Source organism: Dermacentor silvarum, chromosome 3, assembly GCF_013339745.2.
Source record: "Dermacentor silvarum isolate Dsil-2018 chromosome 3, BIME_Dsil_1.4, whole genome shotgun sequence".
Taxonomy (NCBI): Eukaryota; Metazoa; Arthropoda; class Arachnida; order Ixodida; family Ixodidae; genus Dermacentor; species Dermacentor silvarum.
Window position 1 is genome coordinate 52,937,113 of NC_051156.1, and position 14,072 is coordinate 52,951,184.

General features: G+C 45.2%; 1 protein-coding gene across 1 annotated transcript; it reads right to left on the reverse strand.

Annotated features, from left to right (window-relative positions):
- Window positions 1-1,899: 1,899 nt before the first annotated feature.
- Window positions 1,900-7,786, reverse strand: LOC119443814 (uncharacterized). Its single transcript, XM_049663294.1, has 4 exons — window positions 7,675-7,786; window positions 5,427-5,528; window positions 3,947-4,052; window positions 1,900-2,332 (listed from the first exon to the last, which is right to left on the reverse strand). The coding sequence occupies exons 1-4, from the start codon at window positions 7,781-7,783 to the stop codon at window positions 2,254-2,256; spliced, it is 396 nt and encodes a 131-aa protein (XP_049519251.1). The 5' UTR covers window positions 7,784-7,786; the 3' UTR covers window positions 1,900-2,253.
- Between the last annotated feature and the right edge of the window lie 6,286 nt (window positions 7,787-14,072).

The following is a 14,072-nucleotide window of genomic DNA, read 5'->3' on the forward strand; positions in this document are numbered from 1 at the left end:
GACCTACACCAATCTTGCGGGGTTTTAGTAAAGCAGTAGAAAAACTAATAGAGCAGCGCCTCTCTAACTACTTGGACAAGTTCCAGCTAATAATAACAAGACAGTCAGGTTTTCGTCCTGGATATTGTACTATCCTAGGTGTAATCACGCTCACCGAAAAGATCAAAGCGGGCAGATTTGTAGGATCTGTCTTTATCGATAAGTCAAAAGCATTCGATTCCCTTTATCACAACATTCTCGTTACTAAACTCAGCGCGTATGGCATAACAGGTCCATCTTCAGAGCTACTGCGAAGTTATTTACACGACAGACAGCAACAGGTTTGCATCTCAGGAGTAATGTCTGACACAAAATTAATTAACACTCGTGTTCCACAGCGGGTCCATATTCGGTCCCCTCTTATTTCTTATATGCATTAATGATTTTCCAAACTGCCATAAAGTACTCCAACATGACCACCTGAAAGATTATGCATACCAAGTGTTTTATTTTTATCTTTAGCTGCACCATGTTTTTTTTTTATTGTTGTTGTGGCAGACAGCACAATTCTAACCCTTAAGTTAAATTACTCGATAAAGTGGTCATTACCTCTACGAGAAATCAAAGTGTTTAATTCAATAATTAGCATAATTACACTAATTAACGTATTGAAATAATTACTTTACGGCACCCATTTATATTTTACGAATTGTAGCCAATGAGTTCGCAAGGCGTATCGAATCCACTAGAAAAAATTCTCAGGGCTACACCAGTTTCGAGATAATTTTCAAAGTGTCCGACGAAATGCATTTGCGTTCATCATTCATTCATCATTTATTGTACCCTTAAAGGTCCCGTCAGGGACAATTCATAAGATGGGGGAGACAGGGGTGTGAAGCGGTCATACATGGGCATGGGAAAACAGAATGTGAAAAACAAAACAATAATAAGAATAAGAATAACGAAGGGGTACGTATGACAAGCAAAACACCAGTATATAAAAGTAAATTTTTCAGCTGTGCAGGCAAAATGAAATGCGCTGCGCAAAAAAAAAAAAAAGAAAGAAAAAAAAACTAAATGGCCAAAATTGGCATAGGTGTGAGGCGGTCATACATAGGCGTGGGAAAACAGAGGTGAAAAACAGCATATAAAAAAAAACAAAGTCAAGTAATTCAATCAGTACAACGCAAAATATGACAAGCAAAGTACCGGTATATAAAAATACAATTTCAGCTGTGTGGGCGAGATGAAATGCGGTGAGCCAACGAGGTGGCGGAAGATAGCGAAGCAGAGATAGGAGATGACGCAATATTATGAGCAGATTATATTGCTAGGAGAGGAGCATGAGGGAAGTAACTATTGTATGGTCAAATGGTCAGTTAGTAGCTGCCTAAATTTGGAGGGATTAGATTCGGTAACAATTTCAGTTGCTTTTGTGCTTGAATGCATAAAACAGCGTTTTCTTAAAATATAACTAGGACAATACATTTTTACCGCAAGTTTGACGGCGCATACCTTGAAGTCAGTGCCTTGCAAACTCACTAGCTACCATTCGTACATTGAAATATGTGCCGTAAGTTAATTCATTAAAAAGATAATTAGTGTAAATATGGTAGTTATTCAGTTAAGCATTTTGATTTCTCGTAGAAGTAATGGCCACCTCATTGAGTAACGTAGTTCAGGGGTTGGAATTGTGCAATCTGCAACATGTTGCTAAAGAAACACCCTATAGAAGGAATGTCTATAATTTGAATAGCATAATGTATGCGGGCATGGTGCACATGTTGTTTTCATTGTTAGTACATATGGTTCTGGATCTCTCTGCTGATGACTTTTAAAGGGGTCCGAACGTTTGTCAAGTAAGTTAACTTGCTATATAAATTCAAGTTCGTGTATAAAAAAAAGCATGGCTCCCTCCATTTTTTTTTTTTGAGCATGACAGGCAACAGACTCTGCATAAATGCAAAGATTTCCTAACTTTATGGTGTAATTTACCATTCCGCATGTGTAATTAGAATATTGCTTTTCTACGACGTCACAAAAGGCAACAGCTTGACTGAGAACTACAACACTTGATTTCTTTGACTTTTATTCATCAAAGCTTGTGACCTAAAATGGAAAGCAACATCGGTGATTTCGTTACCGGTAGGTATTTGGCACCGATAGAAAGAATTAACAGTAAGTTATTCTTGTTGGTTCATTTTCTATTCTTTGTTCTCTCTTTATGCAGCGTCATATACTGGGAGTCAAGAGGGTGATGTAAGGATGCCGAGATCACCAGCCGCTGTAAAACTGAGAGTCAGGACTCTGCTCTGGAGGCCGCCTTTTTTCTTCTTTCTTTCTTTTGGCGAACCTGAAAAATATAAGGCAGTTCTTACATTCATATAACGGCAGCGCAACGTTCACAGGCACTGGCATTAATATATCTTACATACACGCAATCTCAATAGCGCTAGAAAAAATTGAAGGACGCTTAAGCTTCGCATTTAAGAGTCTAACGCGATAGCGGGCCCCGTTCGTATTGCATTTTTCTTTATGAGTAGGCTTCACTGCAACACAGGTTGTGGGAAAACCAGCTTACAAAGACCAAGCTTACACCGATCCCCTTAAAGTCGGCTTCACTTTTGAACAGAAATGCATTACTGCGAAGTCGTTTTTCTAGGGGCAATATAAGTCGTCTTATATTAAAATGTGAAGGCCCTAGGACCTCTTTTTATTATTTTATTAATTGTTTGCTATTGCCCCGACGCGCGCGCGTGACCTGCCGAGGATGCGAGCACCATCTGGATGGGATTTTCGCAAGTAACCTACCAGAGCGCGCCGCTGTTTGTATGTGGTATAAATGCTGGAGAAGGGGTTTGTGTTTGAGTTTCCTCGTAACAGAATTATGTTTTCTCGTACATCCAAATGACAATCCGACGCCACCATGCCTGTAGGCTGTGGTTATGTCGTACTTTACCATTTTTCTGGCGGATTTTACTGTGAGAAATTCACTTTTTGTTCACTAACACCTTGCGCCACGCGCAGGGCCTGCGCAGTCGGGGTGGGTGGGGATGATTTTTTCCGCCACGGACGCCGGCGCTTACGCCGACGCCGGATTTTCTGCGACACGGGGCCCTTAACGCTTTCGTGTTAAAACAGCAACAGATACAGAAACGACAGTGCGTTGTCGTTTCTATGTCTATCCCTGTCTTTCTCGCGCTATTGAGGTTCCCAGTATGAAAGGCCAACTGTAGCCTGAGTCAATGCCTTGATATCTTACATAGCACGATTCATTTGTCTGCAAATGAATCGTTTGAGAGGGATCACGATTTCACATGTCGCGTATGGCACCACATTTCACTGAACTAACGGTTATCTCGTGAGCGTATTATCGCAGAAGTAAGCGGAGTTATTGCAACCGCAGTGAAATGTGCTTTCTGCTAATTCACATCGGCTTCTTTCGTGTCGTGGCACCGTTACAGCTCATTTTGTTATCATGTGTACATATATGTAGAACGCCCTTTGCAATAAGTATGAACTGATCTTCAGATATTGCAAGCATCTTCCGATATTGCAAGCGATGAAAAGTACCGCGACCGTATTTAGCGTCAACGCAAGAAAACGCAGCGGCAATGCGGCTAATTATCCCGCGCACGTAAACACAATATCAAAACACACACGTTTCAGAACCACCATCTGGTTTTGAGGCACGCCGTAATTGGGGACTCCGGATTAGTTTATAACTACCTGGGCTTTTTAACGTGCACCTTAATTTAATTACGCGAACGTTTTTACATTTCGCCCCCGTCGAAATGCAGCCGCGGTTGCCAGGACCGAGCCCGCAACCTCGAGCTCAGCAGCGCAACGCCACAGCCCATGGGCCACCGGGCCGGGTTACACAATAGGGTGATGCACCCGTACGTATGCTTGCAAAGTGTATAGGGAACCAGAACGCAGCGTTGCATTAAGAGTGCTGCGCACTCACAGCTTGCAAGTGGGACTCCTGCAAGGCAGAGCTGCGGCCTCCCGGAGCGCGTCCTCGGTTCCACCAGTTCCGTCTTCGAGGGCTGCGCCCGGAGTGTCCTTCGCTCCTGGAAGATGGAAGGCAAGGAGTTATTACCGCCTATAAATTCGCAGGCGCTGATCAGACTGCTCCTTAGACATCCTAAGACGAATTCCAGCAAGGTAGCACTATAGAATGCGAGGTCTCGGTCGGTGTGACAATCATAAAGTAGCAGAGGAAGCGTTCACTCCTACTGATCAAAAACAATCATAGACATCAAGCTGCTGTTTTACAGCGAATGTTTCTTTGGAAACCTTCCCGAACTTTCCTGACCGTGGCTGATGTGTGCTGCTGCTGTCCTTGCTGAATAATTTATATTTAAATAGTATATTTACGCGCCCATTAGTATATTTACGGTCTATCCATTAGGCCACAATCACACTTCTTTATTTTTCTTTATTGCACGAAAATATCAATAATGTCGAGCAAACATTATTTCCATTACATTTAGACATAAACACGAAAAGCAATCCCACACGTGCTACACAGTCTTAGTTCAAAAATGGGACAAACAAACACAAGCGTCCACATGGGAAATCCACTCAGGAACGGGATCGAAGGTTTCAAGCACACTACGCACTTAGGCAGCCTGTTCTCGAAAGACAGACCTTGTCGATCCAGGTGCCTCGTGGTGCTTGTCGATCGTGTGGCTCGTCCATAATGATTAAAGTCGTAATAGCTCGAATGGTGTATTACACGTATATTTCTATCGCTCCAACGCCAACTAGCAGCTTGAGGTGATGGCCACGTGTATCACATTGCGTAGCACGGGGGCGCGAGAGCACAACGCAAGGGCGCCAGTTTCCTCTGCGCAAAGACGCAGGAATGAAGTGGGCAAATTTATAGCGTTTCATTAACCGCTTCCCATAGAATCCAAGATGTGTGCGTTGGATTTGTATATACTTTTCTAAGTATTTCGCCCTCTTTTTATTTCTTTCATCATTTTTTTTTCTCCGCAGGAAGGGGCATTTAAGTCACGCTTTTTCTCATTATCCAACATTGCTTCGAACAAATACGCAAACCACATCATCGCAAATTCAATACAGTGAGATTATTCTAGCAGAAAATTTCTGGAATGACACAGCGTATCATATCAGACCCCGATTCGCATAATGCATACAACGTTTCGTGCGTGCTTATGAGGCGCCTTAGAAGTCTACCACAATGTGCCTAGCATTCATTCATTCATTCATTCATTCATTCATTCATTCATTCATTCATTCATTCATTCATTCATTCATTCATTCATTCCAGTCATCTACAAGGCATTGCCCGCCGGTCAGGACGAAAGGAGCTGATCAACCTCCTGACGGGGTTCTGCTCGCAATGGCTACAATAGTTACAAGAGACGAAGAATGCCTCGCATTAAGAAGCATAATTTAGGTACAAAGTTGTCACTAACCCTTTTCGCACCAGGGGGAGCTCAGCTCGAGCAGCACGCAGACAATGCGATCCAGGTTCCCGTTCTTTACTTCCACGTCCCTCCTTAGGCGGCGAAAGGCAGCTGCGGAGAAGGGCGTTTATAAATTATAGGACGTCAAGGTTAATCTAAAACGCACGATGATTGCTAACGAAAACTATTAAATCGTGGGAATTGAACGTCCCGAACTTTGCACAGTCGGTTATCAGGGAGGGCTCCGGAATAATTTTCACTGCTTGCTGTTCTCTAACCTGCGCCTAAATATAAGCACTCGATCGTTTATGCACTTCGGGTGCACTGAAATGCCGCCGCCGCCGCCGTCGCAGTCGGGAGTTGAACCCGCGACCTCGCGCTCAGCAGCAGAATGTCATAGTTGCTTAGCCACCACGCCACATTGAACAAAAAGCTATCAAGGCAGGCTCACGCCTGGGTGCATTGAAGCTGACCTAAGAAATGACCACAGCAGACTCATTGCCGGAATCGCACCTGCAAGATGTGGTTCGTGGGGGAGACGAAAGTTCAGGGACAACTTCGCGAAGCCGTGGAATAGTGACAGACATGAAAATGCACGGAAATCGCAGTTCTCAAGTCAAAAGCGATGTTGAAAGCACGAGCACTTAGACGCTTGACGAAGGCTTCATCAACAGGGACATGCTGGGATGAAATTATCACATTTTAACCCATGCTTTCATACAGCAGTGTGTTAGATATTCAAGATTTACGTCACGATAACCTCAGGTGTCGTCGCACAAGCAACTTCCGATGGATCTAAAATAACGATGATAGATGGATATGATTCAGAAACTTTTGCGAGAGTCATGAGCAAAAGCTGATTTGCGAGATTTTTCTTGCAAGTCATCTGTGAAGCACGAATTTATTGGTAACTTTTTTTTAAACTTTCTTTTTTTAAAGAAAGCAATCATTCATGTCCAAGATAGCGGCTGCCTGTATAAAGCTTCCTGGATAAGTGTATTTGGTAAAGTATTTTTTTCTTCAAATTTTGGTCTGAAAAAGACAGCAATTTTTTAATTGTCTGTTAGGCTTTTGCGCAAGATATATTCTTTACGCAAGCTGATAGATAAGCCATTCTGGTACTCCATAAGTTTGCCTCTGCTGACCTCAACACGAATATCCTATAGCTCGATCGAGGGCGTGCTCGAGGAGTTGCAGCAGGTCTCCGTCGAGCAGCATAATAGTTCCACGATATCTACTTACCAGACTACCATTGAAACACGTCCTCCCCCCCAACATGCCCTCCCACCACAAATTACCACATAGGCAGTTATACGTAAGCTTATTGTCGCTCTCGCAATACTGCCTTTCAGCTAAGAATCCTATAGCATATTACCTTTCAGATCTCGAAAACATATGTCTGACAAATTTGTTCTGTTTATAGTAGAACTTATTCATTGTGGGAAATGCTGATACGCGCGTTATTGCGACGCAGTGCATCTTAGAGGGCTGTTTCACGTCATTCTAATTTATGGCGCACAGCGGACGCGTTTTTTTTTTTTCCCCTCTGTGTTTGTTTTCCAGAGCTCCGGAAAACAACAGACATGTTCTCTAAACTGCAGTATACTAATATTTTTACGCATTTTTAGCGGTCACAAGAAATTACAGGAAGAAAGTACTTAAGATAATCAGTCACTGATTAGATTAGAGTTGGGCAAGATACGAAATCTCTCTAATCGATTTTCCTTTGCCTTGCATCGGTACGAATATTAACGTTGAACTATGGAGCTCTAAAAGTCACTTCATAAAGGCCTTACAGGATATACAGCTCTTGTGTCGCATAGCGTCTTCTCCTTCGGGGCCAACAAAAGTTGCATAATTGACGCGCTATACGTGTGAACAAGAATGTGGCTGCCAGGCTACACTGATGCATATGTACCCGAAAAAGCAAGCATAATATGATTTATACCGACAACCCGCACAGATAGACCAACAAGTTTAGACACGTATGGCTATGAGCAACTTAAGCGCAGTATAAGCTCCCATCTCGAGAGGTGCAGAAGCTTAATGTATAGTTGTGTTCTTATGGGCTTGTTTACATCGTAAGTAATCTGTTATAATGCGTCAATGTTCTCGTTATCAGATTACGAAAAAGATTGAGCTTTACAGGCACTTCTAGAACAATAGTAATTGGTTCGTTATATAACAAATTCGTAAAATCCGGTTTGAAATAACGGTATTCGGCTGCAGTTCCGCATGACGTGTCTTGAAGTGTTACCTGTGCGAGCCAAGTTCATGTCGCGCCGTCCCGTCCAAGTTATGGCTTGTCGCGGGGACGCAAGAGCTCCCACCACCACGTTCAAACCGATCAGCAGAAGAAGCGCCATCGCCGTCGCCATCGCGATCGAGTGTGCGGGTCTGGCCGCGTTAGCACCCTTTGTAGAGCTTCCAAACCCGCATGCAATTTCCGGGTCTTGCCGTCCAATGGCTAAGCGCCGCTCGTGCGTCATCGCGCCGCCGTTGTCCAATGACAGCCCGCGGTGCAAGTGGGCAAGAAAGGCGGCGTTACGTGGTTGCCAGAAGGACGTGTGATTTCCAATCGACAGATGGGCAGACATTCTAGCAATACAAAATCAGGGACGATAAAACGTCCGTCAGAGAGCAGCAGACGGCCATCGGCTATTCTTGACGCCGGCAGCACTCGCTCATCTCTCCGCTTTTATTGGGCGCTTATTTGTCATCGCGGGTACTGGCGCCTGAGGAACCTTTTACCAAAGGTGTACGAATCGAACACGCCACGTCTCACGCAAAGATCGGAAGTGAATAGCGGTGAAAGCCTGAACTATTTAAATATATGGTTCCACTTGCCGTTGACATATTTATGTTTTTTCACCCAGCCATATTGGAGTGATGTCATTGCTTCGAAAGGGAAGAACGGCACAAAAGAACGGGGTCCGTTTGCTGCAACAGAGTAGAGTATCCAAAGTTCAACTATATTTTTACCATTAGCAGCACACCTACATTCGAAGAACTGATTTTCTTTACACAGCACACCTGTATGAAAGTCAGTCAAGAGCCCGTGCAACTTATTTCGCATTCCTTGCATGTGGAATAGAATAAACTGAACCATGGTATCAATACCACAGTTCGAACATTACACAGCCAGCTTCTTCCAAAAATACGGCCAATTCAAGTCATCGCATGAAAAATGGTTATGCCAGAGGAAATCCCAGAGGTTATCTATAGGGTTATCTTATCTGCGCATACGTAATGAGCGGCAAGCAATATCGGAAACGATAGAACCGTAACGATATGCTAAGATACCCTAATTTCTGTGGACGGTGTACAGTCGTCCTAGCGTCAGAGGCGAGGCCTGGGGGCAGTGTTCGGGATGACTGAGACTTCAGATACAAAGCCCAGGCAACAAGAACCCCCTCCTCCCTCTACCTCCAACTTGATTGCACACCACCTTCCCCCAGCTGCGAAGCACTTCAGACGTACTTGTAGTCATCTGCAATGCTCAGTCCCAGTCAGCTGTGAGAAACAAATAAGCGGGCCAAACAGTCACGCGAGTCGGCAATATCAAGTTCCGCCTCCATGAACGAGCAGTAAAGATGCGCCAGAAGTGCATTCGAATTAGTACCGCAGACTTTCTTGCGTTAAGAATCGGCTTTTAAACAGGCGTATTCAGAAGTTCAACACCGCCCGAATGGTGCGGCCATGCACCTATATATATACCTATATAGAGCCACCATTCTGCGGCTGTGTTCGGTCGACAAACATCGTGGATAGCAACCGCCAGCAAGGATTACTCCTGACGTATCCTGGCACGGAGCAATCTCAACGTCAGGCGCTCGATTTTAAATTGTGGCGGAATGGCAGCATGTACTAATCCGTTCAATTTTGGGGCCTTGGTCGGAACTCGGACGAGCCGCAGATATTCCGCAATTCAGAACGTGGTCGCCGGCAGATGAAAACTCGTTAAGACATCTCCGCGCTGTGCCGCTAATCATAGTTCTACTCCTGCTCACCGTCTTGGAGGCTTGAAAAAGGTTATTTTTACCGGTGAGGAAAACAACGTTGCAGCACGTACCCGTGCCTATTCGGTGATCAAACTGCAGAAGTACGACACCATCGGCCGCGTATAGCACCATGAATTTGCAATAATAAATTGATCACAACTGGGACGTCAAACAGATTTCAGGCGGTGTATATGTCGTGCACCATAATAGTTATAGAATATTATGCACAGTCCCGCAGTCTCGCAGAAACTCGCCAGACACTATACTCGTCACATGTCAGCACGTAATGATTGACAAGCACTTACGTACCCCTGGTTGGAGCAAGGAACCAAACCTGCACTTCTCGATTCTGAGATCGGAGTTATACATATATACTATACCGGATAGCCACAAGCTCATCAGCGCCGGCATGGGCCGATGAAATATACCGATGACGCGACCACCGCTGTAGCTCACTGGCCATTGCGTCTTGCTGGTGAGCGCTTACATAGTGACACGCATACTTCTTTCTTCGGTCACCGCTTTTCACCGGCTAACATATGTTAAACGCTATCGCTCGGCGCAGGACGCGAATGCATGTATCAGAAGTTTCTGGAATGTTATAGGTAGTTTGATCCGTTGGCTGTTGTCACCAAACCGTTTTGTAATCATATTGTAAGGGCGCCCCGGATTGTGTAGTACTTTTTGGAAGCCACGCGGGCACCAGCGATTACACTGGAACCGTCGACGAGTCATGTATAAAAGCCGACGCGCTTGACCGACAGATCAGATTTTCGATGATCGACGACTCTGACGCCCCTATAGGGTTATCTTAAGCATAAACTAAAACAAGCACCTACAAATAAATAAATGATAGCTTGTACATCGATTATAAGAACCAAGATTACGCAAGCTTATAAGATGCTGAGAACGCATACACCGTCTGGAATTCCTACATTAAGCGTAGCATAGAGGCACTGGGAAAAATTCAACGCTTAAAGCCGTTCGATTCGCATTTTCTAGGTATCGTCGAATTGACTCGCCAACTAACCTAATGAAAGAGCACGATATTCCAACATTACAACTGCGACAAAAAATTCAGACTATCTTTTTTTTTAATAAACTAGAACGAATTGTCACTTCGCTCTGAATCATATATAATACCACTGAGAACCACATAAAGCCAACAGACAATGAAGCCAAGGAAAGCATCGGGGAAATTAAGTGTGGTTGAAATTGGAATGTAGAACGCGACACTGAGAACTGAGAACCACTGAGAACGTGACACACAAGACATCGCCATGCAGAATCATTGACTCCCTTCAACACCAAAATCAATTATTTTTGATATGCTTCCCTTACACCATCTCTGAATGGAATTAACAGTTTACAATCTGACAACACTACGCAGCACTGACTCGATTGCACAAATTATAGCATTAACTTGTTACTTTTAAAAGTTTTTTTTTTTTTTTTTTTTTTTTTTTGTATCGAGCCACGATGTTTATTTACTGTTCTGTTATGCAGAGCATTTGAAAAAAAACTCGGTATTAGTTGGAGGTTTCCACAGCGTGTTTGCTTGTTTAGCTTTGTATAACTACTGTATGTTGAGTGTCTATATTTATGTTATTGAAATTTCTCCTACTTGATGCACCTCCTGCGAGGGCCCTTTCTAGGCCTGTAGTATTCTTGTAAGTAAATAAAATATATGGGCACTCCAAGCGAATTTTCGGCCTCGGCATCGCCGCGTGTTCCGTATAAAGTCAAAGTGCGATAAGATCCTATCGCACCCCAGGCGCCGTATGCTGTCGGTGCGAAGAAAAGCATATGCGTGGGTTAGCGGAGAGGGGTGGTGGCTTGATGTGTGCCCAATGGCCACGGTCACGTGGTCAAGCGCGCGCTAGCGAGGGGAATCTACACCTCTGGCCCGGCCATGACTGAGCATGGCTGTCCGCCTGTCTGAGCGCATACGCGGCCTACGCGCCTTATCTGCGACGGATGCAAGAGTCGTGTGCGAGCCATGATGGCTGCTGGCTTTGTGCGCGGTGTGTTCCCGCGCGCCTATTGTTGGAGGTCGCGTAATCTCAACTTTCCGAGACGTTGTGAAGCGAGAGGCAGCATGAAGCGGTCACTTCCCTCTGCCGGTGCTCTTTGTGACAGCGAGTGTTCGTGGTCATCGAATGTGGTCTGTTGTCAGCCTGTGCGCTTGACGTCATAGATGCTTGTTAATTTAATTAATAAGCGAATGCTTGCTGCAATTTATACAGCCGATAATACTACGAATCTTACTTCGTGTAGCTGTCTAATACTTTGCTATCGATATCAATGTTTCGCCTTTCGGGAGCAAGTGCGACATTTTGACAAAACCTTCCAATAGAAAATTTCAAAAATAATGAAGCATCAAGTTTACAACTCTACAACTCAGCTATAAAATTGCAGTTATCACAATTCTGTAAACCGAGTTTATTGGGGTATATCTAAAGCGGAAGAAATTAAAATATTCTAAACCACCTCGAATTATAGCAATAATTTGTGAATAAGACAATTACAGAACTCTCGCAAATATTTGTCCGCTTTGGATGGTTTTAAATGAACAGTTTATAGAGGTGCGACATGTACGCTGCCTTGTATGCTCCTTGACGCATGCGCGGATCCAGGGGGGTCCATCCTGATGCCCTGACTGCCTCACTCTTAATAATGTGAAAGCAGTATGCCCCATTACGCGAAAATTCGTCGTAATCGGTGGCGTGACCGAATGATGGTACCAAAAATGGCCGACGGCGTAAAGAGTAACAACACTTCCACAAATGCTCGGATTGGCGTCACATTTCTCGGGGAGGCTCCAGTAAACAAAGTAAATTAATGGCCTTGAAAGATAATTTTGAAAATTTCGGTCTGGGTGGGAATCGAACGCGGGCCGCCGGGGTGCCAGACGAGCACGCTTCCCCAACGCGACGGCAGCTCCACGGTTCGGTTGACTAAAGGTGTGCCTAGTGCGTGCGTCACTGTACACATCATGTCGCAGCCATGAGTGTATAAAATGAAAATTCGGCAGACACACTTAAGATTGCTTACGTGTGGGAATGCGAAAGCATTATACCGTTTGTAAACCTAGGAAGGTCTCCTCCAGATTGGTCCAGCAAGCTTGGAGGATATTTCTGGTAAGGGTTAAGTCGGGGTTCGTGTCTCTTGTAGCACTTGTGCCGAGCCTCGTGCTATTCCTTGGATCGTTGACGAGTGTGAGATCCACGTCCTCAATAACTTTGTGAAGCAGGTTCACCCTGGGGTTCGTGTACGTATAACCCCAGAGGGAGTGGGCTACATTGAAGTCGCCCACTATTAGAAGCGGATGGTTGCCTGCTACGTTCGTGGCCAGCTCCAAAACATGTTTGAGGACCGATTGCGGGCTTTACGGCCACGTTTAGAAGGAACATGGGACCCTTCTTCTTTGTTGCCTGCGGGATAATTTCGAGCAGAATGGCAAGCGGTTCGGATTGTTGGAAATGGTGTTGAATGGCCACTAGCCTCTTACTGACCAGGGTGTGAAGGCTGTCACCCGTATCGGTGCCATGCGTGACGTATCCGGGTAGGCGGACGTGTGCGTTCGTCTCTTGCAGTGCGATGATTTCAGGTGGTCTTGTTGATGTAGCGATGTATTGTGTGTATTGTAATCGAGAGGACTTTTCTATGGAGACTAGCATAGCTGCCCGAAAGAACTACTATGGCAGAGCCGAGTGAGGAGACGCTAGCGTCCGTGTAATAGAAATAACGGTTTGGATGAGTGTGGATGAAATGCTGAAAATAGCGGGTTCTAGCCGCGCGGCGTTGTGCATGTACACAGGGATTCATGTTGCGACGTAATGGCGCGATTCTTAGAAGTACCGCGCAGGATGACGAAAGTGCGGTAGAGGTGGTGGAGGGGGACGTGGAGACAGAGGAGCCGACATAGGCCAGGATGTGGCGTCCCTGAGTGGTAGTGCTCAGGCGAAGTTCCTGGTTGCGACAATGAGTTAGGATAATGCCTTCCGTAGTGTAGCGGACGCCCAGCTGAGCTAGACGGTCGTTGCTGGTACTGATTGGGAGGCCCAAAGTAATTTTTGTTGCTTTGCGTACGAGTGCGTCAAGACGATTAAGGTCCTGTTGGCGAAGAGTTAACTAAGGGAGCTAAAGGAGTGCGTCGCGAAGACGAAGTTCAGATTCGCGTAGGCCTCTAACCAGGTTATTGACGCGACGGATTAGATGTAGAATTTCTTCCCCTTGCTGGAGAATGTGTCGGATCGCCGAAGAGGCTCCGCCATCGGCTTGGATGTGGAGGCCGAGAATTTTTATGGATTTTACTAGAGGAATGGGATGACGATCCAGTAGTAGTGCTAGGGGAGCGGGTTGCCATCGACGATGGTGGACAAGGAGAAGAGCACATTTAGCGGGTGGGTAAGAAAGCCCGATTATTTTGGCGGCAGCCGAAGCTGTAGCAAGGGCATCCTGTAGGCAGTCTTGTATGTATCCCGGTGAACCTAGATACGACCAAATTGTTATGTCATCTCATCTGCATAGATAGTATAGCGGATGGAGGTTAACGGTTCGAGGGCGCGGTGAACGACGCACATGGCGAGGTTGAAGAGCAGAGGAGAAAGAACTGAGCCTTGCGGTATACCGCGCTGAGGGTGCGAATATA

Bases quoted from the DNA above. Each gene is read 5' to 3' on its own strand.
- LOC119443814 (XM_049663294.1), bottom strand. From the start codon at position 7,783: ATGGCGCTTCTTCTGCTGATCGGTTTGAACGTGGTGGTGGGAGCTCTT. The intron at 5,529-7,674 runs GTAACACTTCAA...CCTTCTCCGCAG, and splicing joins CATGAACTTGGCTCGCACAG to CTGCCTTTCGCCGCCTAAGG. The intron at 4,053-5,426 runs GTTAGTGACAAC...TCCATCTTCCAG, and splicing joins CTCCCCCTGGTGCGAAAAGG to GAGCGAAGGACACTCCGGGC.